Source organism: Manihot esculenta, chromosome 5 (genome assembly GCF_001659605.2).
Source record: "Manihot esculenta cultivar AM560-2 chromosome 5, M.esculenta_v8, whole genome shotgun sequence".
In the NCBI taxonomy this organism is placed as follows: Eukaryota; Viridiplantae; Streptophyta; class Magnoliopsida; order Malpighiales; family Euphorbiaceae; genus Manihot; species Manihot esculenta.
This window is the reverse complement of record NC_035165.2, coordinates 30,729,996-30,754,697: the sequence shown is the minus strand read 5'-3', so window position 1 is coordinate 30,754,697 and position 24,702 is coordinate 30,729,996. Positions and strand designations below refer to the sequence as shown.

At 38.7% G+C, this 24,702-nt stretch overlaps 3 protein-coding genes across 3 annotated transcripts; 2 read left to right on the top strand and 1 right to left on the bottom strand.

The window, feature by feature from the left end:
* Positions 1-528: 528 nt before the first annotated feature.
* LOC110615224 (glutamyl-tRNA reductase 1, chloroplastic) lies at positions 529-3,848 on the bottom strand. The gene is made up of 3 exons (XM_021756999.2): positions 3,330-3,848; positions 2,479-2,720; positions 529-2,030 (listed from the first exon to the last, which is right to left on the bottom strand). The coding sequence occupies exons 1-3, from the start codon at positions 3,646-3,648 to the stop codon at positions 906-908; spliced, it is 1,686 nt and encodes a 561-aa protein (XP_021612691.1). The 5' UTR covers positions 3,649-3,848; the 3' UTR covers positions 529-905.
* Positions 3,849-8,166: 4,318 nt separating this feature from the next.
* LOC122723715 lies at positions 8,167-20,277 on the top strand. The gene is made up of 6 exons (XM_043956823.1): positions 8,167-8,275; positions 15,787-16,174; positions 16,532-17,017; positions 17,171-17,652; positions 17,778-19,521; positions 19,605-20,277. The coding sequence occupies exons 1-6, from the start codon at positions 8,167-8,169 to the stop codon at positions 20,275-20,277; spliced, it is 3,882 nt and encodes a 1,293-aa protein (XP_043812758.1).
* A 514-nt stretch (positions 20,278-20,791) lies between these two features.
* LOC122723714 (disease resistance protein RGA2-like) lies at positions 20,792-22,435 on the top strand. Its single transcript, XM_043956822.1, has one exon. The coding sequence runs from the start codon at positions 20,792-20,794 to the stop codon at positions 22,433-22,435; it is 1,644 nt and encodes a 547-aa protein (XP_043812757.1).
* The last annotated feature ends 2,267 nt before the right edge of the window (positions 22,436-24,702 follow it).

Below are 24,702 nucleotides of genomic sequence, written 5' to 3'. Positions count from 1 at the left end.
GTGATTCTTGCTAGATTTCTTATTTTGGGTGGTTAGTTAGCATCGATCCATGACCTCAACCCGTTGTTTTTCCTTTTCTTGCTCGACAATAGATGTGGGTGAGCGCCAATGGTTCCTTAGCGCTTGACTTCTTCTTCAGACCCAGGTTGGGTTAAGATCTTTAGGTAGGATTTTGTATGGGTTGAGCTTTAGTTCGTATGGGCTCACGGCCTCTTGTATTGGGCTTTAAATTTTAAATCAATGAAATTCCATTATCTTTTTGGAAAAAGAAAAAACTTCTATTAGTCTCAGACAACTGTAAAAAAAAAAATTGAAGACTTATTTTCATCTCACCACACAGGAATGCATAACAGCAAACTGAAAGAAGACAAAGCTTTCAAAGTAGGATTCATTTATTTTATTTTTTTTATTTCGAAAGATACACATGCACACATAAATCAAAATCACTAGATTCAAGTCAACATCCATGCCTTTACCCAAGAGAAAGAAAGCAATAGCAGCAAAGCTTATCAAGAGAGCCAAAGACAATACTCGCAATCATAAGCACATCTCTATATTGAAATAATAAAGTAATTACAATGATAAACAGTATAACTCATACAGGCCATGAATTCATTATTCCTCATGTGATCTTCACGTCCATACCCACATCAGTACATGAACTAATCTCACCTTATCATTCCTCGCGTAACTTAGAACGATGAATTGTTACTAAGGAAGACACGGGACGTACAGGATTGAACACGAATGCAAGTCAGGAAGAGCGTCTTACACAAGATAATTGAATTCAAAGATCTCCTTCAGGGACCTGAACAACGACTATAGTGAAGGTTACAATGGTGTGAATACAGTTTCCCTCTTATTCAATTTGGAGTGATACATGTGGTGATTTTTTGTAGTGGAGCTTACTTCTGGTTGGTTTTGGCTCGAAGCTTTTGTTCCAACACGGCTACTTCTGTCTCGAGGCTGAACATTCTGTTAAGAGCATGCATGTTCTCGAGGGTCTCACTTAGAGTTCGGCTGTCACTGCCATCGCATCTCAGGTGCTGCATTGGACCATGAAGGAGCTTGTTAACTATACCGCGGCTGAGATCATCCACAGCTCTCCTTGTTTTCTTTGGGATATCTTCACCCATTTTTGAAAGACATTTATCTAGCTCTGCAGCTCTAATTCTCTCTGCATAGGCTCTTAACTTCTTGATGGTAGGAACAGTCTCCAACGAATCCCTCCAAGCTTCAAATTGCTTTGATTCCTCAGTAATAATTGCCTGAGCTTCCATTGCTTTTCGGAGGCGATCTTCTTTATTAGCAGCCACGACCTCCTTGAGGTCATCAACATTGTAAACTCGTGCGTTTTCAACACCATTGACGCATGAGCCCACATTCCTTGGAACAGAGATATCTATAAATAACCTCAAACCCCCAACCTCCGAGCCAACAGAGGGAAGATCTTTAACATCATCTTTCAAAAACAATGGAGTTTCCGATGCTGTGCTAGTGAAAATAACATCAGCCTCAGCAGCACAAGTTAGCATCTCATCCAGGGGTTTGTAAATAATCTCAACATCCTTCAGATCTTGACGTATAGCTGCAACTCTCTCCTCACTTCTGTTTACAACAACCATCTTTGTGCAACCCTTTGCTACCAAGTGTTTGATCACAAGCTTCCCCATCTTACCGGCTCCAATCACCAACATCCTGGCAGTAGCATGTGAAGATTCAGGAAGCTTCATCAAAGCCAATTCAACAGCTGCAGAGCTTACAGAAACAGCACCAGCAGCAATATTCGTCTCTGTCCTAACACGCTTTCCAACAGATATTGCATGTTTGAAGAGCCCACTAATGTTCCTTCCAAAGCCAACAACTCCTTGGCCAACTTTAACAACTTGTTTAACCTGAGCAAGAATTTGACCTTCTCCCAGAACAAGTGAGTCAAGACCTGCAGACACCTCAAAGAGATGCTGTGTAGCATCTTTGTTGTACAGCAAAAACCGGTGCTCACAAATTTCTGGAACAGGGATGCCACTTGTCTGCCAGGGAAAGGGAGACAGCTCAGCAACCAACATCAAAATGTTGAGAACTTAAAAAATGATGTTAATTCATTTCTCTGCACTTCAGAAAGCCTTTGAAGATCATGTCATGTAAATCAAAACAGAAACAACATAAATAGCAAGATAACAGAAATTTCTTCCAAAAAGCAAACAACAAAACAACTAAACCTTTTAATCCTGAACTAGTTGGAGTTGGATGTAACTAAAGCAAAATCTTCCTATGTCATTAATCACATAAGACATTTTCATATGAGTTTAATTGCTCAAAGCTAATCTAGCCAGGGACATGTTATCTTTAATGCCCAATCTAATCCTATCTTCCCTTTATTGCTTGAAAAGTTCTCCATCCGGCCAATAGAGTAGAGGAACTGCAAAAGCCTTCTTAAGAACCGAGCCAAAACAGGACCAAGTATATCAAAGAAATTACCTTTGACATCCATTCAGTGACTTCCTTGACCCCACGATGCTGAGATAGTGCCACAACATATATCTCCATTCTATTGCAAGTGCTAAGAACTGCAGCCTCTTCTATATGATTTAAACCACACAACTCCCCAATAGCACGAGGCCATTCAGCTTCAGGAATCGCAAGTTTTTCACGCATTTCAACTGGTGCAGTGTGAATACTAAGCCCAATGACCACAATGCTGGCCCTTTCCTTTGTATATCCTGATGGAGACCAGTAATAAAATTGTCAGCAAAAGAATACCAAATACGAAATTTATGCAATTCTGCCATTAAAGTAAAACCCAAAGATGACTTCAAGCTGAACCTTGTAGTCCATTACACTGTAAGGGAACTCTTTTCATCTAAATTAGAACTTAGATGAAAATCCCAATCAGCCAGTCAATTGAACAATTAATCAGATGCTCGAACATATGATAAACCAGGTAACTAAATTATAACATTCTTCAATTATGTAGATGCTTACGGGTTTTTAAAATGTCAGAGCACACCAAACGTAGCAGAACTGCTTCAAGCACAGTTTGTTTGAAAGCTTCCATCTTTCAATTAAATTTCTTACTGGAATTATTGTAAAAGGTTGTACTAATTACGGATTGAATAAACCCAAATCAAGCATTTTCCAAAGAAGACGATAAATTTTGGCTAGAAAATGCTTGCAATTTTCATGTAGAACAAAAAACAAGTTCAATCAGAGACTAATTATACTTCAAAAAGCAGCTTAATAAGGAAATTTAGCAAGACATTGGCAAACTTAACAATTAACAACCAAATGTTACAAAAAAACAAAATCAAAATGGAAAATTTTAGACTCACTATCAGCGGCAGAGGTTTTGAGCTGTTCAAGAGCGGACAAGCTGGAAACCTTAGCCGGATCGATATTGGAGTCAGTCTCAACAACGGAATCCGTTGAAGCAGCAACCTCGCATCTCACCCCTCCTCTCTGCATTAAAATCCTTCCATAATTGTTCCGAGCCGGCCTACCACAAACTCGTACCTGCGGAGGCGAAGCCAAATGGGCCCTCAACGAGGAAGAAGACCCAGAAGAAGACGAAGATGAAGACGTAGAAATAAGCAACAAAGTCTCCATCTTGGCACCGGCCAAAGTGGTGGCAAAACCGCTCGAAACAGCCATAACGGGAGAAAAATTCGTACCCAGAAGCCCAAAAAATGGAGGAGAGGAGGAGAGGAAGAGAGGTTTAATGGGTGGCAGAAGGAATTGAGAGACGGAGAGGGAGGAGGATGGGCGTGTGGCCTCCTTTGGGCTTGTTTTTTGGAATTTTGTTTTTTTTATGAAATATTGGAGGAATTGGTGCAAAATTATTGACTTCCTCAACTTTGGAGGCTGTATTGTAATTTTCGGAAATTAAAAAAAAAAAAAAGAGTGGATGATTTGGGATTTTCTGTTTTGGTTTTGTGATTTGTGATTGGCTGTTGGTGCACATGTGTTATCCTTCATCATCTCTTCTCCCTTTATACTTGTCTGTCTTCATCCTCTACTTTGACCCCACTTGATATTTTGGGCCTTTAATCATGGGCCACTTACCTCTCAAACAGTCATAGTCAAATCATGTTTTTTTTTTTCAAATGAAGTTTCCAACAGATTAGGTGTTAATTGCGACTCTACCGTATCGCTCTGGACTTTGATGATTGTTTAGTTAATAATAATAAGAAGAATGGGTTTGGTCAATTTTCAATAGAAATGTGCATCTAATCAAATCGAGTCTATGATACATCTTAATTAAAGTCGAACTTAAAAAAAAAAAAATTCAAAATACAGTATATCTCTTTAAACAGTCTGATTCATCATCGTCCCATTCAACTCAAAGTTCAAGCCAGTTGTACTGACTCTAAACTTAGTTTCATCAGAAAAGAATCCAATTTAGTAACAAGATAAGAAGTAGCAGAGCAAGTCTAATTACCTCACACCTCTATAAGCGCCAGAGGATAATTAAATGGCTGTCCGACAGAGATAGGTATATTGGAATGTCCGTACGTATGAGACTATATGATATGAATAAATTACACTATAGTAGGATGGCGATTATATATCACTAGAGAATAAAGAAAAATAGATTAAATGGGATACGTGATCCTCTCTAATAAAATGAATATTGATACTGTAAAACCTATTTTACTCATACTGTAAAACCTATTTTCTAAATTTTAAAATATTAGAACCGAACTAAATTTTGTAAAGTTTATATTTCTTTATTAAAAAATTTTAAAAGTTTGAATTCGAGTTGAAATTGAATTTAGACTGGAGCTTTAATTTTAATTTCTGTAAATATTTTTTTATTTTCTTTTCTATAATACTATGAGTTCCTAACGATGTGAAGTATAGCTAAAATCAAAAGAAAGCATCAAACTATCAACGCTGCAATGATTCTTGAAATTTGTCTACATGTACTTTTTGCCATATACATACATACCATGTAGAAAATGAAATATATATATTCATTTCATTTATTTTCATCTTAAAGAAGAATTATAAAAAGCATATAAGGAACTTGACATGTGACATCATGCATGGCCATGGGATTTGCCATGCAATCACATCCAATGGTCAGGAAATGTTCTTCTCTCCCACAAGAGAAGAGATTGCAAACTCTGTGGAGATAAGGTGGGAATTGAAGATGTGATGGATATTGGTTTGTAAGATTTCAGGGTCTCTAATTGCCACATCTTCACTGCAAAAGTCAGTACGTGGAGATGAGCTCTGCTTACATTTTAGGATACGGAGTTAGACCTACTTACATGGAATGAAAATTAAAGAAAAAATCAAGTTTTTTTATTATTTTTTTTCATAAAAAGAAAAAATCTGAGTTCTTTGAGTTTAAGTTACTTAATTTCTTAATTGAAGAGTTATCACAAATTAGAAGCATGCATAATATAGATTAAAAGTATATTAATAGAGCAAGTTGTTTGAGAAACGTAAGAAGAATGATAGAAAATTATCACAACTGGACTAAATCCAATCAACCTTAACTACAGCAAATGAAATCCGACAGCCTTGCCTTAATGCCCAAGAATTTTTCCGTACAGATAATGGAGTTTTAATTTGAAAATTGTAAAAACCACCATTAGCAGAACACAGATATGTCCAACTGAACTCTGGGGTCGTCTTCTTTTCTTTCTGTGATGATTATTAGGGTTTCCAGAATAGGCAAATTTTTAGCTTGAATTTATCAACTTTAGGGTTTAGTATATTAAGAATTCTACAGATTGGGCAATTTTTAGCTTGAATTTATGTTCATTTTTAAGGTGCATTTCAAGATTTGTACCTAAACTAGCTGTACCTGCTTGCTTTTCTTGGTTTCTGATTTGTATTTTAAAATATTTGAATATTGAAGATGGAGAGAAGATGGTTTTAAATGAAAATATTATTTGGATTTCACCCATTACCAACCCAACAATGAGCTAAACAAGAAAATGTTTACAAGACCAGACTGCAGAGCTAAACACACATGAATAACATGATCCAATTTTTTTTTTTTAAATGGAAATTCAGAAAATAAAGCCTAAACCTTTTAACCTATTCAGATATATTTATTATCAAGTTAAAATGCAATATGATTTAAATTTGACAAGGCCACATTAGCCAGAATGTTTATTAACCAATTAAGAATAGAATATTGGGTTTTAATGAGGAGTGAGCATTCGATAGGTTCGATTTAAAACTGAATTGATTTTAATCAAAAATCAAATTGAATTGAATCGGTATGATTCAATTCGATTTAGTTCGATTTGATCGGTTTTAATTTTTAATAATTTTTTTATTTTTAATAATTTAAAATTGAATTAAAATATTTTAATTTTAATATGATCTAATTTCTTTATATTATTGAAAATAACATATTATTATCACTAATCGGTTGGATTCGATTTTTTTGATTTTTTAATTAAAATTAAACCAAATCGAAATAATTAATTTTTAAAAGTAAAAACTGAAATAAATAAAATATCGAATTGAATTTTTAAATTAATTCGATTGGTTCAATTTTTTCGATTTGAATCGAATAAGATCACCTATTTTTATTTACATTTTTATAGGTCCAAATTATTAATAAAAAAATTAAATAATCCAGGCAATAATATTTGCCAAAGTTTTTAAAACTCGCTCTGTTAATTAACCGATGAAGATATAAAAAAAAAATTAAGTTTTAAATAGATTAAATTATTAATAAGAATACTTCATTATAATTAATACTTATACATATTTTACAACTATTTATTAAAATAGAATTAGTGTTTTTTAAAAAAAAAACATTTATTTACAATAAATAAAATTTAACAATAATACTTTATTTATAAAAAAAGATAATATATTTAAATTATATAACAAAATAAATATAAAATTTTATATAATTTTTAGAGCTATCGATAAGAAAATAATCATTTATATTTAATTATGATTATTTTTAAAATTTTTAATTTTAGACGATAAAATTTTAAATTTTTTTACAATTATAGAGAATCTCTAAGGTAATTTATTAAATTGAATAAAAAATTTAAAATTTTAGATTTAATTACAATTATAATAAAAAATCTCAAATATTATATTTAAAATTTTAAAATCTTTTACAATTATACCTGATTCTTAAAATAATTTTAATAAATTTTAAATTAATGTTGGTGTCGTGCCCGTGTGTTATTTATTTATTTTCTTAAATATTTTATTAAATTTATATAACCAATATTTTAATTTTAATTAATCACATGCTCTAAAATATTTAACTTTTACCATTTTAAATTCTAATTTGAAATAAGACATTTCTATAACTAATTTTAAATTAGAGTTTTTAAAGTTTAAATAGAGAATTAGGAAATAAAAGTTAAGTTTTTTTTTGAAAGTTATATGATTAATTAGATGATAGGAGTTAGATATTAGAATAATAAGAATTGTGCTGTTAAGTTACGTGGTTAATTAGAATTAATAATTAGTTATCTTTATTTAACTAAATATTTAAATAAATAAATAAATAATACATGAAATAATTATTATATTAATTTAAAATTAATTATAATTATTTTAAGAGTCCACTATAATTATAAAAAAATAGATATAATATATTAATATTAAAAGTTTTAGTTACGATTGTGACTAAATATAATGTTTTGAATTTTTCTGTTTAATTTAATAAATTATTTAAAAATCAGTTATAATTGCAATAAAATTTAAAAATTTAAAGTTTATTTTTAAAATTAAAAGTTTTAGTTATAATTGTTATTAAACGTAAAATTATAATATTTTTTGACCAATAAGAGATTCTTTCAAGTAGTTTGCTAGATTTTTTAAAATTTTAAAAATGCGAAACCGTTATATATATATATAATATTAATTAATAATATATATCATTATCGCTTATAAACATATCAGTGCATTTAAATTAATATGAGATGTTTCGGTTCTAGTCTCGATTTTTATTTAAAAAAAAATATATTAATAATAATAATAATAAAATAATAAAAATAAAAATAATTAATAGAGGTTAATAATAATAATAATAATAATAAGTAATATTGGAAATTCTCTCGGTAATAACTTTCTTCTCTTTACGTCCTCCATGGCTCTCTCTTCGTAAGTCTTGTACTTCATATTTTTTGTTCAAAATTTAGGATTTTCCTAGGGTTTCTGCATTTTTCTTCTCCCATGGCGGATAATTTACAGCATCTTTCCTTATCTGATGAGGAGAATCAAGCCTTGGAGGTTGTACCCTTGGTGGATACTTCCTCTTTTTTCTATAATCTGTGCTTTGTGGGTATGTTTTTGACATATAGTAGGATCAATTTTAATTCAATGCGGGACGTTCTTGCTGAGTTTTAGCATCCTCTTGGGGGAGTTAGTATTACTGATCTTGGTGCTAAAAGATTTTTGTTTCGGTTCTATACCCCTGTTGATTTTGAACGTGTTTGGAATGGAACTCCTTGGCTTTTCAATAATCATCTCTTGATTTTACACCCTCTTCAACTTGGGGAGGTTCCATTATTGGTTCCTTTAATTTACGTTAGTGAATGAGTTCAGATTCATGACCTCAAAGCGAGTTTTTTTTTCTGAATCAGTGGCACGTTCCTTGGCTAATTTTAGTGGGGATTACCTGGACCATGATTTGACTAGGGTTTCTACTGTTGAATCAGAATCTTATGTTAGGGTTCGTGTCAGGATGGATGTGAGGAATCCTCTGAAAAGGCGTTGTCGACTAGTTGTGTAACAGCCCGGAAACCGATACCCCTCTGTAACGGCCCGAACCGCCACCGGCGCTAGGATCCAGATCGGCTTAAGGCCGCCGGGACCCGTAGCAAGCCAAACATACATACTATTACCTGGTCAAATCCCATACATGATTAAAACTTAACCATAAAAAACATGAAAACTGAACATCTGTTGAACCCAAACCTGACCTGTGCATGTATCCTGACATGAAACGTACATCATAAAATCATAAAACCTCCACTGGAGTCCTCATCATATACTCCAATGGGGTAACATTACATGCCTCAAGTTTGGTTCTCAACTCAACAAATATCATAAACATAACCATGCATTAACAGGGACTAACCAGTCTATAGGGCCAAGCACAGTTCCAATCCATAAACATATCTCCAATTAACTTTACATTACATTCTCTTACAAGTCAATAAATCAATCATAATACATGTCCACACTAAAAGTACTAAGCTAATACTATTACAAGCCTTTTACCCCTGACGTCTTCCTGGCCTACCTCTGACCTGCAAAACTGGGGTTAGGGGAGAGGGGTGAGCTAAAAAGCCCAGTGAGCAGAAACTAAAAACATTTGCTTTAATTCCTCCATTTTTAGGTATATTATTATTCATTTTATTATCATATTATTTAATTTTTTTTTTCTTATTCATGCTTTCATGAAATGCATCATAATACAGAGAAAACACATAATCTTGTCCGTCTCGGGGCTCATGCAATATTTATTCCCCACGGACCCTGGTTTCTGAGAGTCTGTCTTTTTGCATGCATCTTTCCTCTCAGAGGATGGACATGACATCAAAAAATCCCTCTGTCGGTGCCCGGCTCCCCCATAGGAGCTCACAAAGGCCTGTAACATACATGACATGGTGTCTGGTCCACAGAGAGCTCACATGGACTTTCCTACATGTACTTGTCCGGCTCTCAAAGGACTAAGACAAGACTCGTGACAGATATGGGCTATTGAAGTCGCCTCGGTCCACCCTTCCTCAGCATCAACATGAAATAATGCAATGCGACATATTCGTGAACTAGTGCAATCAACCTACTATACATAATCATGATGCATGCTCATGCTTTAGGCATTAGAATTTCTTAAAATAAAACATTAAGTTTAGTTCTACTCACCTCCTGGCAGACGCTGACTGACTCTGCAACTGCTAGCACTACTGACCTCCTCGGTCTCTCGGGTCCGATCCTACACAGGTGGACTCGAATGAGGTGCCAAACATACTCTAAACAACTCATAAACAACTCCCCAAAAATCTCTCTAAACATCACTTAAACATGCATGGGAAACACCCAAGAAACGGCCGGACAGAGCACTTTCGGCGGCACCTTCGGCGGCCGAAAGTCCCCTCCAGAGACGAAACTCGGGTAGGTTCGGCGGCAGGTTCGGCGGCCGAAACCCTTGGACAGATCCGAAAGTCCCTCCTTCGGGGGCACATTCGGCAGCCTAAAGACTGCCTCCCATGCAGGTTCGGCGGCCGAAACTCCTTTCGGCGGCCGAACCTGGTCCCCTCTGGACGACAGGTCCGATTCTGCCAAGCCAAAAACCAACCTCAAATATACCCAAATCCTCACATACTCTCTCCCAATCATGCATACTCACTCCCACAAGCATAAAGGAGCATAAACTAACATAAACTCCTCAACACAAACATCACATAACATACATTGGGTATAAAACCCACATAAACCTTAAACATGCATTTCTACCCAAACTCAAACATCAAACTCTATAAAACTTACTTAAAACTCATTAACACATAAGGAAAAGCAAGGATCTACACTAACCTCTTGGAGATCGAGGGTTGGTGTAACCCGAACCTTGGAGATGTGGAGGAAACTAGCTCCGGGGTCTCCAAGCTCCAAATCCTTGATCCAAGCTTACAAACTCTTCAAAATCCACATAAAACTCATAAAAACGAGAAGGATTGAAGAAAAAGCATGAAAACGACTTAAGGAGGACATGAACACACCTGAGCACGAGAATGGGGAGAAAACTCTCCCATTTTCGGTCTGAGGGCCTCTTATAGGTGGCCGACTAAACTTCCTTCGGCGGCCTAACGTGCCCCCTAAACTCATGCATGTTCGGCGGCCGAACTTGACTTTCGGCGGCCGAACCTTGGCTCGTTTAAACAAGACTTTCGGAGGCCAAAGGCGCTCCCGAAGCCTTCCCATGTTCGGCGGCCGAACTTCACTTTCGGCGGCCGAACCTGGCAGACTCCTCCTTGGTCTTTTCTCTTCAAAACTCGATTCTTTTTCAATTAAAACCATTGAAATCATTATAAAACATTTAGAAAATACATTTTACCCTTCTAGAGAGATCCAACACCCTAGATTCCGCCGGAGGGCAGGAATTCCGATGCCGGATTCTAGCCGGGTATTACATTCTTCCCCCCTTACAGAACATTCGTCCCCGAATGTTCCTCAACTACTCATGCATAAAAAACATAACATAAGAACATATCATCGTACATACACATCAAGCAAGCAATCAAGCAAGCAAGACCTCTAAACTTCTCTCCTAAAAGAGAGACACAGGCACTGCTGGAGTAAGAACTCCTGGGTCTTCTGGGCACACCTTTCCCAAAAGAAACACCTTAGCAATACCCAACCTTCTCCTGAAACTCAACACGCTTTCACTGTGCTACTCTGATCCTTACTCCTCTCTTCTCTTCTGATCCGCAAGGATCCATCCTTCTTTTCTACAAAAACCGGCACTAGACACCCCAAGGAGAGTGACTAGGTCGGATGAAACTCTCATCTACTAACTCCTGCAGTTGCTCCTCCAACTCAAAACTCTGCAGGTGCCAACCTGTAGGGAAGGATAGAAATGGTTCTGGGTCCAGACACCACTCCTATTCCAAGCTCTAACTCCCTAACAGATGGTAAACCTGACAGCTCGTCTAGGCAGACATCTAAGAACTCTCTAACTACTACTATCACTGAGGCGGGTTCCCGACCCAACTACTAACTCTCCAGCAAGAACTAGAACCCTCTAACAACCCCTCCTACGCACCCTATGAGCCTGACAGGCTGACATCAAACTTCTAGGCAACCTACACTGTCCCCTCAAAAGACGACCTCTGACCCATCCTGTCCTCTGAACCTGGCCACCTAGTCTCTACGGACCAAGGTAGCACCACAAGTAGAAACCCAATCCATTCCGAGAGTGACGTCTGAACATTCAAGTCCAAGACCTCAAAATCGGGTGGATGGATTCTACCCTCAGTTGACACCTGAACTGAACCGGCAGACTGACTCTACCTCAGATGGATCACACTTGGGTCCACTGACCCTGAGAGAACACTCTAGCTTAGAAGTTATCAACCCAACCCCTCGACGACTCTTTAGAGTAACTAAGGAAAGAGAAACACCAAGGTTCACAAAAGCATGCACATCAGAACATCAAAGTGAGCGTACCTGACACCACCGTGTTCGATGTGTCTGCCTCCTGCTGAGCCTGGACGAAGATCCGAGCCGGAGCTGACGGACCTCCTCTAAGGGAACCTGCTGAAGAAGAGGCTGCCCCTCTCCCTCTGCCTCGACCACTAGCCTGAAACATGGTTTGAGCTGCTGGCTGAGTCGCTCCACCTGAAGTTGCCCGTTGAGACTGAGCTGACCGGAGCGCATTAGGACACTCACGTGCCATGTGCCCCTCCTGTCTGCATCTATAACACACTGCCGTCCCAGCCAGACAAACTCCTTGGTGTGTCTTACCACACCTCCTGCAACGAGTTGCACCCGAACCAGAGCTCGAACCACCAAAACCCAGACTGGCCTTCAAATTCTGCCAAAACTTCTTCTGCGACTTCCTGAGACCTCTCTTCCATTTCTTACCTCTCGTGGCAGCTGTACTCAGAGTGGAGGGATCAATCCCTCCTGAACCCGAGATTCTAGAATCCTGGGTCTGAGCATCCTCCTGAGAATCTCCCATACCTTCTTCAGGTACTCTGACTCCCATACTGACATCCCTTCTCTGAACATCCATCTCCACTTCCCTCATACTAACTGACATCCTTCTTGGAGCCATTCCTTCTCTGCTTGCATCAAAAGACCTTCCAGGGTCCCTTGATGTTCCCCATCTGCTGACTCCCCACGACTGCGCTCTCGGCAGGGTAGGGGGAAAGGTGTCCATACCTTCCCTCTCTGACGGAACTCCTGTCGATTCCACAGATCGACGAGTATCCCACATCCTGACTCCTCTGAAGCACACACACAAGCATACAATCAATCATTAGCATCATACGGTTCAGGTGAAAATACATGAACCCACATCATACATACATAGCATACATAACATGTCATACATCATAGCATTTATGCACATGCATGAAATCATGGCATATCACATCATCATAGCAAGACAGGACTCGACATCCTATCCTAGTGGACATGCTCTTACTCTTAATCTTTCTTAATGTGCTTGCCCTACTAACACAACCTCTATGACAACCTCTTTCCGATGTGAGATATCTCAAATCTCTGAGCACATCGCTCAACACATCGTACTCTTGAGGCCCTAAGCTCTGATACCATTCTGTAACAGCCCGAAAACCGATACCCCTCTGTAACGGCCCGAACCGCCACCGGCGCTAGGATCCAGATCGGCTTAAGGCCGCCGGGACCCGTAGCAAGCCAAACATACATACTATTACCTGGTCAAATCCCATACATGATTAAAACTTAACCATAAAAAACATGAAAACTGAACATCTGTTGAACCCAAACCTGACCTGTGCATGTATCCTGACATGAAACGTACATCATAAAATCATAAAACCTCCACTGGAGTCCTCATCATATACTCCAATGGGGTAACATTACATGCCTCAAGTTTGGTTCTCAACTCAACAAATATCATAAACATAACCATGCATTAACAGGGACTAACCAGTCTATAGGGCCAAGCACAGTTCCAATCCATAAACATATCTCCAATTAACTTTACATTACATTCTCTTACAAGTCAATAAATCAATCATAATACATGTCCACACTAAAAGTACTAAGCTAATACTATTACAAGCCTTTTACCCCTGACGTCTTCCTGGCCTACCTCTGACCTGCAAAACTGGGGTTAGGGGAGAGGGGTGAGCTAAAAAGCCCAGTGAGCAGAAACTAAAAACATTTGCTTTAATTCCTCCATTTTTAGGTATATTATTATTCATTTTATTATCATATTATTTAATTTTTTTTTTCTTATTCATGCTTTCATGAAATGCATCATAATACAGAGAAAACACATAATCTTGTCCGTCTCGGGGCTCATGCAATATTTATTCCCCACGGACCCTGGTTTCTGAGAGTCTGTCTTTTTGCATGCATCTTTCCTCTCAGAGGATGGACATGACATCAAAAAATCCCTCTGTCGGTGCCCGGCTCCCCCATAGGAGCTCACAAAGGCCTGTAACATACATGACATGGTGTCTGGTCCACAGAGAGCTCACATGGACTTTCCTACATGTACTTGTCCGGCTCTCAAAGGACTAAGACAAGACTCGTGACAGATATGGGCTATTGAAGTCGCCTCGGTCCACCCTTCCTCAGCATCAACATGAAATAATGCAATGCGACATATTCGTGAACTAGTGCAATCAACCTACTATACATAATCATGATGCATGCTCATGCTTTAGGCATTAGAATTTCTTAAAATAAAACATTAAGTTTAGTTCTACTCACCTCCTGGCAGACGCTGACTGACTCTGCAACTGCTAGCACTACTGACCTCCTCGGTCTCTCGGGTCCGATCCTACACAGGTGGACTCGAATGAGGTGCCAAACATACTCTAAACAACTCATAAACAACTCCCCAAAAACCTCTCTAAACATCACTTAAACATGCATGGGAAACACCCAAGAAACGGCCGGACAGAGCACTTTCGGCGGCACCTTCGGCGGCCGAAAGTCCCCTCCAGAGACGAAACTCGGGTAGGTTCGGCGGCAGGTTCGGCGGCCGAAACCCTTGGACAGATCTGAAAGTCCCTCCTTCGGGGGCACATTCGGCAGCCTAAAGACTGCCTCCCATGCAGGTTCGGCGGCCGAAACTCCTTTCGGCGGCCGAACCTGGTCCCCTCTGGACGACAGGTCCGATTCTGCCAAGCCAAAAACCAACCTCAAATATACCCAAATCCTCACATACTCTCTCCCAATCATGCATACTCACTCCCACAAGCATAAAGGAGCATAAACTAACATAAACTCCTCAACACAAACATCACATAACATACATTGGGTATAAAACCCACATAAACCTTAAACATGCATTTCTACCCAAACTCAAACATCAAACTCTATAAAACTTACTTAAAACTCATTAACACATAAGGAAAAGCAAGGATCTACACTAACCTCTTGGAGATCGAGGGTTGGTGTAACCCGAACCTTGGAGATGTGGAGGAAACTAGCTCCGGGGTCTCCAAGCTCCAAATCCTTGATCCAAGCTTACAAACTCTTCAAAATCCACATAAAACTCATAAAAACGAGAAGGATTGAAGAAAAAGCATGAAAACGACTTAAGGAGGACATGAACACACCTGAGCACGAGAATGGGGAGAAAACTCTCCCATTTTCGGTCTGAGGGCCTCTTATAGGTGGCCGACTAAACTTCCTTCGGCGGCCTAACGTGCCCCCTAAACTCATGCATGTTCGGCGGCCGAACTTGACTTTCGGCGGCCGAACCTTGGCTCGTTTAAACAAGACTTTCGGAGGCCAAAGGCGCTCCCGAAGCCTTCCCATGTTCGGCGGCCGAACTTCACTTTCGGCGGCCGAACCTGGCAGACTCCTCCTTGGTCTTTTCTCTTCAAAACTCGATTCTTTTTCAATTAAAACCATTGAAATCATTATAAAAACATTTAGAAAATACATTTTACCCTTCTAGAGAGATCTAACACCCTAGATTCCGCCGGAGGGCAGGAATTCCGATGCCGGATTCTAGCCGGGTATTACAAGTTGCCCCTGATGGTACCTCTTTCTTTGCCCGTTTTGCTTATGAACACTTTCAGATTTTTTATTTTCTGTGTGGACGGTTGGGCCATACAGATTCTTTTTGTGACCTTTTGCTCCATCATAAGAAGGAGTCTTTGACGCCTCAATGGGGTCTTGAGTTAAAAGCTATTCAGTGTAGGTACCAACGTCCAACTAGCTGTTGGCTGCGGTTTGAAAATTTGAGTTTACACTCACAGGCTCCTGCTTCTAGTGGGACCTCTTCTTTCCAGAACCAGTTGCCTTCACAGGTTTTCCTTAATTCTTTTTTGGGAGCGCTTGCTACGGATGGTGAAAATGATTTTAGTGCTGGTTCTATGGAGACTGATTGTAATGGGGATAAGCAGGATGCAGGAGAGAATGATCCTTTATATAAGCCTGATGATGGTAAGAAGCGTCAACGGGTTGTTTCTACTGGCATTGTTTCTGATACTATGGATTCAAGGTCAGGCTCTTCTTCTTTATCGGCCGAACCCGCTGAGCGGATCGCCCGTCAACAATGAGGATAATTTGCTGGAACTGCCGAGGTGTGGGCAATCCTCAGGCAATAAATGCTATGGTGGATATTGTACAGTATTATAAACCATCTATTCTTTTTCTTATGGAAACAAAAGCTAATGGTGTAAGGATGGAACAAATAATTAAAGTCTTTATTACATTTTTCTCATTGTTTTTCTGTTGATTGTGTTGGTATTGGGGGTGGTCTCTCTCTTATGTGGAAAGATGATGTCAAGCTAGCCATTACATGTTATTGCTCTAATTTTATTGATTCTACAATTGGGGACGGTTCTGATTGTTGGAGGTTTACTGGGTTCTATGGTTGCCCTGAGTCAGGTCGTCGCCGAACTTCGTGGAATTTGTTGAGGGCTTTGGCTGATAGGAGTCAGCTTCCTTGGTTATGTAGTGGTGACTATAATGATATTGCTGATCCGTTGGAAAAAGGTGGTGGTCCTCTTCGTTGTATTTCTTTGATTAATGGGTTTCGTAATGCTCTTACTGATGCCAATTTAAATGATATTCAGGCTGTGGGGTCTTTTTTGTCTTATACATATAGAGAGGGTACTGATCAGTGTTCAAAGGAGAGGTTGGATCGTGCTTGTTCTAATGCAACCTGGGATGCTCGTTTTCCTGATGCGATTTCGTCTAATTTAGTTGCTCCAGTTTTTGATCATACTCCTTTATTGATTGAAACTGTTGGAACTCAAGTTAGGGAGGCTAATCGACGATTTCGTTTTGACAATTCATGGCTTGAGGATGATGAGTTAGGGGAAGTGGTTTTGACGTCTTGGTAGCAAGGTTTGGGGTTGGATTTTATTCAACGTAAAGACCAGCTTGTGAAGCGTGTTCAATATTGGGGGAAGAATAGAAACCGCATGCGTTGGCTTCAAAAATAACGAATTAAGAAGAGATTGGGGGAGTGTTCTGAATCGCTTGATACAAGGGCAGTGAGGCAACTGAAGGATGTCTGGAATCAAATTTTGGCAGAGGAGGATATTAGACTACGCCAACAAGCAAAACAGTTCTGGTTTAGACATGGGGATAGGAACTCAAAATATTTCCATAATAGTATCAAAGCTCGCCGCAGATGTAATCGGATTCAGCAAATTGTGACATCGGATGGTTCATTATCTTCGAATGTGGGTACTATTCATGATGCATTTTTGCAATATTTTTCGGGTTTATTTTCCAATTCACCTACTGATTTTGCGGAGCTTCTCCCTTTGGTTCAGCCTAGAATTGGGGCCAAAGATAATGTTGAGTTATTGGCAGATTTTACAGATGAAGAATTTCGTTCAGCACTCTTCCAGATGGATCCGAATAAAGCTCCTGGGTTGGATGGTCTTAATCCGGCTTTTTTTCAGAAATATTGGCCAATTATTGGGGTGGATGTTTGCAATATTTGTCGGTTGTGGCTTGCACAAGGTACTATCCCTTCTGAAATCTCCAGTGCTTTAATTGTTCTTATTTCGAAATGTGTGAATCCTGTTGATGTGAAGGATTTTAGGCCTATTGCTCTTTGTAATGTGATTTATAAGATCTTGTCTTAGCCTTAGCCAATAGATTGAAGAGGGTCCTGCATAAAATTATTTCGCCAAATCAGTCTGCTTTCATTCCTGGGAGACTAATTACGGATAATTTTATTGTTGCTTTTGAGATCATGCATGGTTTGAAATTACAAAATAGGGGTAGTGTGGGGTCGTGTGCTCTGAAAATTGATATTGCTAAGGCCTATGATAGAGTTGAATGGTCATATTTGTTTGCGATGTTATCTGCATTGGGCTTTTCTGATACTTGGGTTGGTTGGATGCGTATGTGTTTTTCAAACATGAGCTACTACATTGTTGTTAACGGAGCAGAGATTGGTCCTGTGGTTCCAAGTCGGGGTCTCCGACAGAGGGATCCCATTTCTCCCTATTTATTTTTAATTGTTGCTGAAGGACTGTCTTTGTTGATTCAGGATAGTGAAAATAGGGGCCTTTTGCATGGGTGTTGCGCGAAAGTTGGTTGCCCCCCGGTTTCTCACCTTTTCTTTGCAGATGATTCCTTACTATTTTTTGATGGTACAGTGGAGGAAGCTATACGGATTAAGCAAATTCTTGGTTTTTATGAGAAGACTTCAGGTCAGGCTGTAAATTTTGATAAATCTGGTATTATGTTTAGTCCGTGTGTATGTGAGGAAAACCGGTTGATCATCTCTGGTATACTTGATGTTCATCTTTCTTTAGATAGCGGTAATTATTTGGGGTTACCATCTCTTATTGGCCGTAGTAAAAAGCAAATTTTCTCTTTCTTGAGGGATCGCATTTGGAAACGTATTAGTAGTTGGAGTAATCATTTTCTTTCTCATGCAGGCAGAGAAGTATTAATTAAATCTGTATTACAGGCAATTCCAACATATTGCATGAATGTTTTTTTATTACCTATTTCCACTTGCCGTCAGCTATATGTCATGATGAATAAATTTTGGTGGGGTGGTTGTCGTGAGGATGGGAGAGGAATGAATTGGCTCTCGTGGGATCGAATGTGTGGGCGTAAATCGGAAGGTGGGATGGGCTTTCGGGATTTGGCTAGTTTTAATACTGCCTTATTGGGAAAGCAAGGTTGGCGTTTGTTGGTTGACACCAATTCTCTTCTATATAGAGTGCTCAAAGCTAAATATTTTCTGAATGGGGATTTTTTGTCAGCTCGGTTAGGTTCTAACTATAGCTTCGTTTGGAAGAGTATTTTGTCTTCTCAACAAGTGTTGCAACGTGAGGTAAGGTGGCGAATTGGTGATGGTAAGCAGGTTTTTGTTGTTAATTGCCCTTGGATTCTTCGGGATATTGGTTTTATGCCTTTAGATGAGCCGATGTTTGTTCCTGAAGCCATGAGAGTATGTGATTTATTTGTTGAAGGTGAGCTGCGTTGGGATGTAGAAAAGCTAATGAATATTTTTAGTGTTGCTGATATGAGAGCTATTCTTACTATTCCATTGCCTCTATTCCCAAAACCGGATAAATTAATTTGGCACTTGCATAAGAAGGGTGTGTACCCAGTTAAATCTGCCTATTTTTGTGACTTAGAATTATCGGGTAGGACTGGTGTGCTGGGTTATAATGATGGGTGGAACCGTCTTTGGTCTCTTGACGTTCCTCCCAAAGTTCATAATTTTCTTTGGCGTGCTTGTCGTGGAGTGCTTCCTACTCGAAATATTCTTTTGAGGCGTGGGATACATGTACCTGCTGCATGTCTTTTTTGTGATCATGATGAATCTATTTCACATGTTTTTTTGCATTGTCCAATGGCTGTTGAGTTATGGAGACTTGTTTTTCTACTGCTGTTGATTTTCCTATATTCATGGATTTCTTTATTCATATTTATAATATTTTTGGCAGAGAAAGGACAACACGTATGACTATACATGCATGGAAGTTATGGCATGCCAGGAATGACAGATTGTGGGTCAATAAAGTTTTATCACCTAGTGAGGTTCATCATGCTGCTAGTTCTTATTTTAATGATTATGTGGCTTCACTTGTGGCTCGGCCAAGGACGTTATCCCACCCCTCTGTTCCTCGTGTGCTCCCATTGATTGAGGCTACCACTCTTAAAGTTGATTGGATTGCATTCATTGATTGTGCAGTCTTTGTTAGTGCTGATTTGTTCGGTTTTGCAGCAGTATTTGAGGACTTGGAAGGCTTTTTTTCCATTGCAATTTCGGGTTTCTATGAGGGGGGTGGGCAACATGTTATTGCTGAACCTTTGGTTTTGCGTCAATGTTTATCTTATGCTAGAGATTGTTTTCTTCAGGTTGGTTGTATTTTTACGGATAACCAATCCTTAGCCTTGGCTATTCGCTCTCCTCTGGATGACTTTTCGGAGTTTGGATTAGTTGTTTCTGATTGCAAGGATGTTATGCGGTCTCATGGTAAGATTCATGTTCGTTGGGTACGACGTTCAGAAAATAAAGCCACTCATTTATTAGCTAGAGAGTCTATTCATCATGGTAGATTCAAGATTTGGATTGACATTCCTGATTGTCTCTTGGATTATTATTCTACAAGATAAATAAAGTCTTTATTGATTCAAAAAAAAATAATAATAATAATAGCACTCACATACTTAGCCTGGTGGTAAGTGCATTTGAGTAAATCTGAGAGTAAAGATAATAATAATAATAATAAAAGTAAAGATAGTAAATCTCATTCATGATCTCGCACGATCTATTGCAGAGAGTGAATATGTATGGGTGGAAAATGACAGAATGCTGCAAAATTTCTCCCAAATCCGCCACTCTTCAGTGATCTGTAATTTCAGCTTACATACAATTCCAGAATCTCTGTATGAAGCAAGGAAGTTGCGAACCCTCATTTTATTGTTACCGAAAGGAGACCTTGGAGAGGTGCCTCGTAATGTATTTTCAAGTTTCAGATATTTGCGAGTCTTAGATTTAAGTAGTAGTGGCATTAAAAAGCTCAGCGCATCAATTTCCTCTTTCATATTTTTGAAGTACCTGGACATTTCCAACACCCATGTTAAAGACTTACCTGAAAGTGTGTGCAACCTTCAAAATTTACAAGTGATGGACCTTTCTGGTTGCTATGATCTCAACAAGTTGCCGAGAGGCATAGCTAGGATATCTAAGCTAAGACATTTAATCTTAAATGGTTGTGATAGGCTCCGCAAAATACCACCATTGATTGGAAAACTGGTATATCTCCGAACATTGTCTATGTTTGTTGTGGGAAGGGAGATAGGTGAAAGCATTAGAGAGCTCGAAAATTTGAACCTTGGAGGGCAACTAACTATTAGATGCTTGGAGAATGTAAGGGAGGCAGCAGAAGCAATTAAAGCTGACTTGATTGGGAAGAGAAACCTCCAGTCGCTATCTCTATCTTGGGGAAATGATAATGGAGTTACAGGCAGTGCTAACAATGGCCAAGTAGAGCAAGTGCTCAATTATCTCCAGCCACACAAATATCTAAAGAAGCTGTCTATAGATGGCTACCAAGGATTGCATTTTCCGGGATGGATGGCATTTTGTAATCTCCCAAATCTAACTGAGCTTGTCTTGATGAACTGCAGAAGATGTAAAGATCTTCCCGCACTGGGTCAGCTTCCCTTCCTCAAGGTCCTTTACTTACAAGGAATGGATGCTGTGACAAGTATCGGAAGTCAGTTCTATGGTCAGTCGGAGAAAGCATTCCCGTCGTTAGAAGAGCTATCCCTCGTAGATTTTCCTAATTTAGAAACCTGGAGGAGCTTTAATAGGAGAGAAGATTTCCCTTCTCTTGCTAAATTAGTCATCAATAAATGTTTTAAGCTGAGAAACATGCCATACTTCCCATGTGTTCAACATCTAGAACTACGTAGTTGTGACAATATGGTACTAGAGTCGGCATCAGAACTAACCTCCATCACAGTTCTAGTCATTGATAAATTCGCAGAGTTGGTTTTCTTGGAGAATTTGCTTCAAAGCAACAATCTTCTTACATCTCTAATGATTAGTTCCTGTCCAAAGCTTTGCTCCATCTCCCCCAGTTTAGCCGAGCTAAAAAATCTGAAGTCGTTAGCAGTTCGATGGTGTAAGGAGCTCCATTCTTTGCCTCACGGTTTGCAGAATCTCGCTTCCTTAGAATCCTTGGAGATAGTTGAGTGCCATAGTCTTGTTTCCTTGCCAGAGGGCATACAAGGTCTAAGATCTCTTCGATATTTGTCCATTGAGAATTGCAATAATCTCACATCTTTGCCACTTGAACTTCAATTTCCTGCTTCACTTGAGCATCTAACTGTCATGTACTGTCCACAACTGGCTTCGATGCCGGATGATTTTCAACATCCATCTGCTCTTAGAAGTCTGTCCCTTTTAAATCTTCCAAAGCTGTCATCTCTTCCACAGGGCCTACAATATGTTACTACATTGCAAAATTTGGAAATTCGTGGCTGTCCTACTTTGAAAGCTTTGCCAGAGTGGTTAGTGAACCTTACCTTGCTCCGATCATTGGCATTGTCAGAATGTCAAAATTTAAAATCTCTGCCTGAAGGATTGCAGCGTTTAAGTTCACTTCAGCATCTGTCGATTCAAGAATGTCCTGTGCTGGAGGAAAGGTGCAGAAGGGATGTTGGTGAGGATTGGCCAAAAATAGCAAGCATCGCACATTTCTACATGGGATCACAAGAGCAGAGAGATCACAATGGCACGAGCAGTTCAACTCACCGAAATTAATTATATGTATAATCATCAGCTATGCAGTTCCACCCAAATCACTTGTTCTGATTTATAATTTTTTTCTTTCTTTTCTCATGACTTATATTAGCGAAGTGGTCATGTATCAGAAATTCAGAATCTCCGAGTTAATTAGAGAAGCTGTTAAATAAGGAACTAAAAAAGGAATTGAAAGAAAAAAGAACACTCATAGGGAGAGATAAGATAAATGAGACTCGCACATTATTTCATATCAGCTTTGAGTTTAAATAGCTGAGAAAATTAACAGGAATGCAGAAAAATAAGCAAACTTAATCGTGATTCCTAAAAATCACAAAACAAATATTACTCCCCTTTAGACTAGGATTACACATTGGCTAGGATTTTATTTTAAATAAAATAACAAAAAGACATAAAAATCTAACCATGAAGGCTTAAACCCACACCAAGCTTCAAAAGGAGTTTTATCTTCCAAATCCTTAGTGGGAAGTCATTCTGTGAAAAAACTGTTGTGTTGGCTGCCTCCGCCCAAAACTTTTTGGGTAAATCTTTCTCATGCAACATGCACTAACCATCTCCATTATTCTTGAACTTTCAAAAAAACACTAGCAATTTCTGATTTAAACTGCAGGAAATAAATCCAGCACATTCTTGTAAAATCATCAATAAAAAGGATATAGTACCGACTACCTTGTAGTGATGGTGTTCTCTGAGGTCCAGCAACATCTGTGTGAATAAGTTGCAATTTCTTGGAAGCTCTCCAAGTTGAGTTTGCAAAAGGTAGCCTGTTTTGCTTACCAGATTGACAGGAAATACAATTTGGCAAGTAATTATCAAGCTCAGTTAGTCCTCTTACCATATCACTTTTCTGTAATCTCATCATCCTTTGAAGATGACAGTGCCCAAGCCTCTTATGCCGGATCTCTGTATTGCTGGATTTGGTGACATAAGCTATCTGCACTTCTGTAGATTCATATGCAAAGCTTTTCCCTTTCATTTTAACCTTCAAAACTTCCTTTCCGGACGTATAAAAAATGTAACAATTAAAATTTTCAAAGGATGCTTTGAATCCTTCCTTTTTCTAGGAGTTGGCCCACACTCAATAAATTTTGATCAATTTCAGGTACATAAAGAACATCAGCAATTGTTTTTGTACCTGAGCTGGTTGTAATTACAATAGTGCGAATTTCTTTTGGCAAACAGATAGCCTCTATTCCCGATTCTAATCTTTTTGACATTAGAAGGCCTCAATTCTTCAAAGATAGTTTTATCAAAAGTCATATAGTTTGTACGACCACTGTCAATCAACCAGCCTTCAGAAGAACTTGTAGTTAAGAAACATGATGCCACAAACATCTGATCTACTTCTTCTTCATCAGCAAATTGAGCCGCTTCATTTTGACTTTGGACCTCATTATTGCAAATCACAGCTTCATGTCCAAGCTGAGTACATTTGTTACACTTAGCATCTGGCCTTCTCCAACATTTGAAAGGTGGATGACCAACTTTATTGCAGTGATGACAAGGTGGATAGCTCTTTTTTGAATTTCTGCCATAGCTGCGATTTTGATATTTTTTCTTGGATTTTTCAGCTACCTGATGTTTGGCTGGCAAAGCTCCTTCTACAACACATTCTTGCCTTGTAAGCCTTCTCTGATCTTGGGCATGTAAGGCGTTTAACAATTCTGCCAAAGTGATATTAGATAGCTCCTTTGTATTTTCCGAGGTGGTGATAGCAGCTTCGTATCTCTCTGGTATAGTAACAAGAATTTTTTGAACAATTCTTGAATCTGAAACTGGAGTTCCAAGCAATCGGATTTTGTTTGAAATTCCCAATAACTTATCTGAATATTCTTTGCTTGACTCAAACTCTTTCATCTTCTATAATTCAAATTCCTCAACAAATTCAGCACCTGCATGCCACGAATCCTTTCATCTCCTTCGTATTCTTTTTTGAGATAATCCCAAATCTCTTTTGCTGATTTGAGAGACATGATTGTGAAGATTGTCTCTGAAACAGCAGCAAAAAGTGTTGCTTTGGCCTTTGATTTTCTGGTCTTCCTTTCCTTGTGATTTTTCATCTGGGCCACGGTAGGATTATTTGGCAAGGAACAACTTCATAATCTTCTTCCATGGCCTCCCAAAGATCCATAGCCTCAAAGTAAGACATCATTCTCACAGACCATAGTTGATAGTTTTCTCCATCAAAGGCTGGAGGAGAAAGGCTGGTTTCACTCTCCATTAGACACTCACAGGTCCTTTAAGAATTTAGCTCTGATATCAAATGT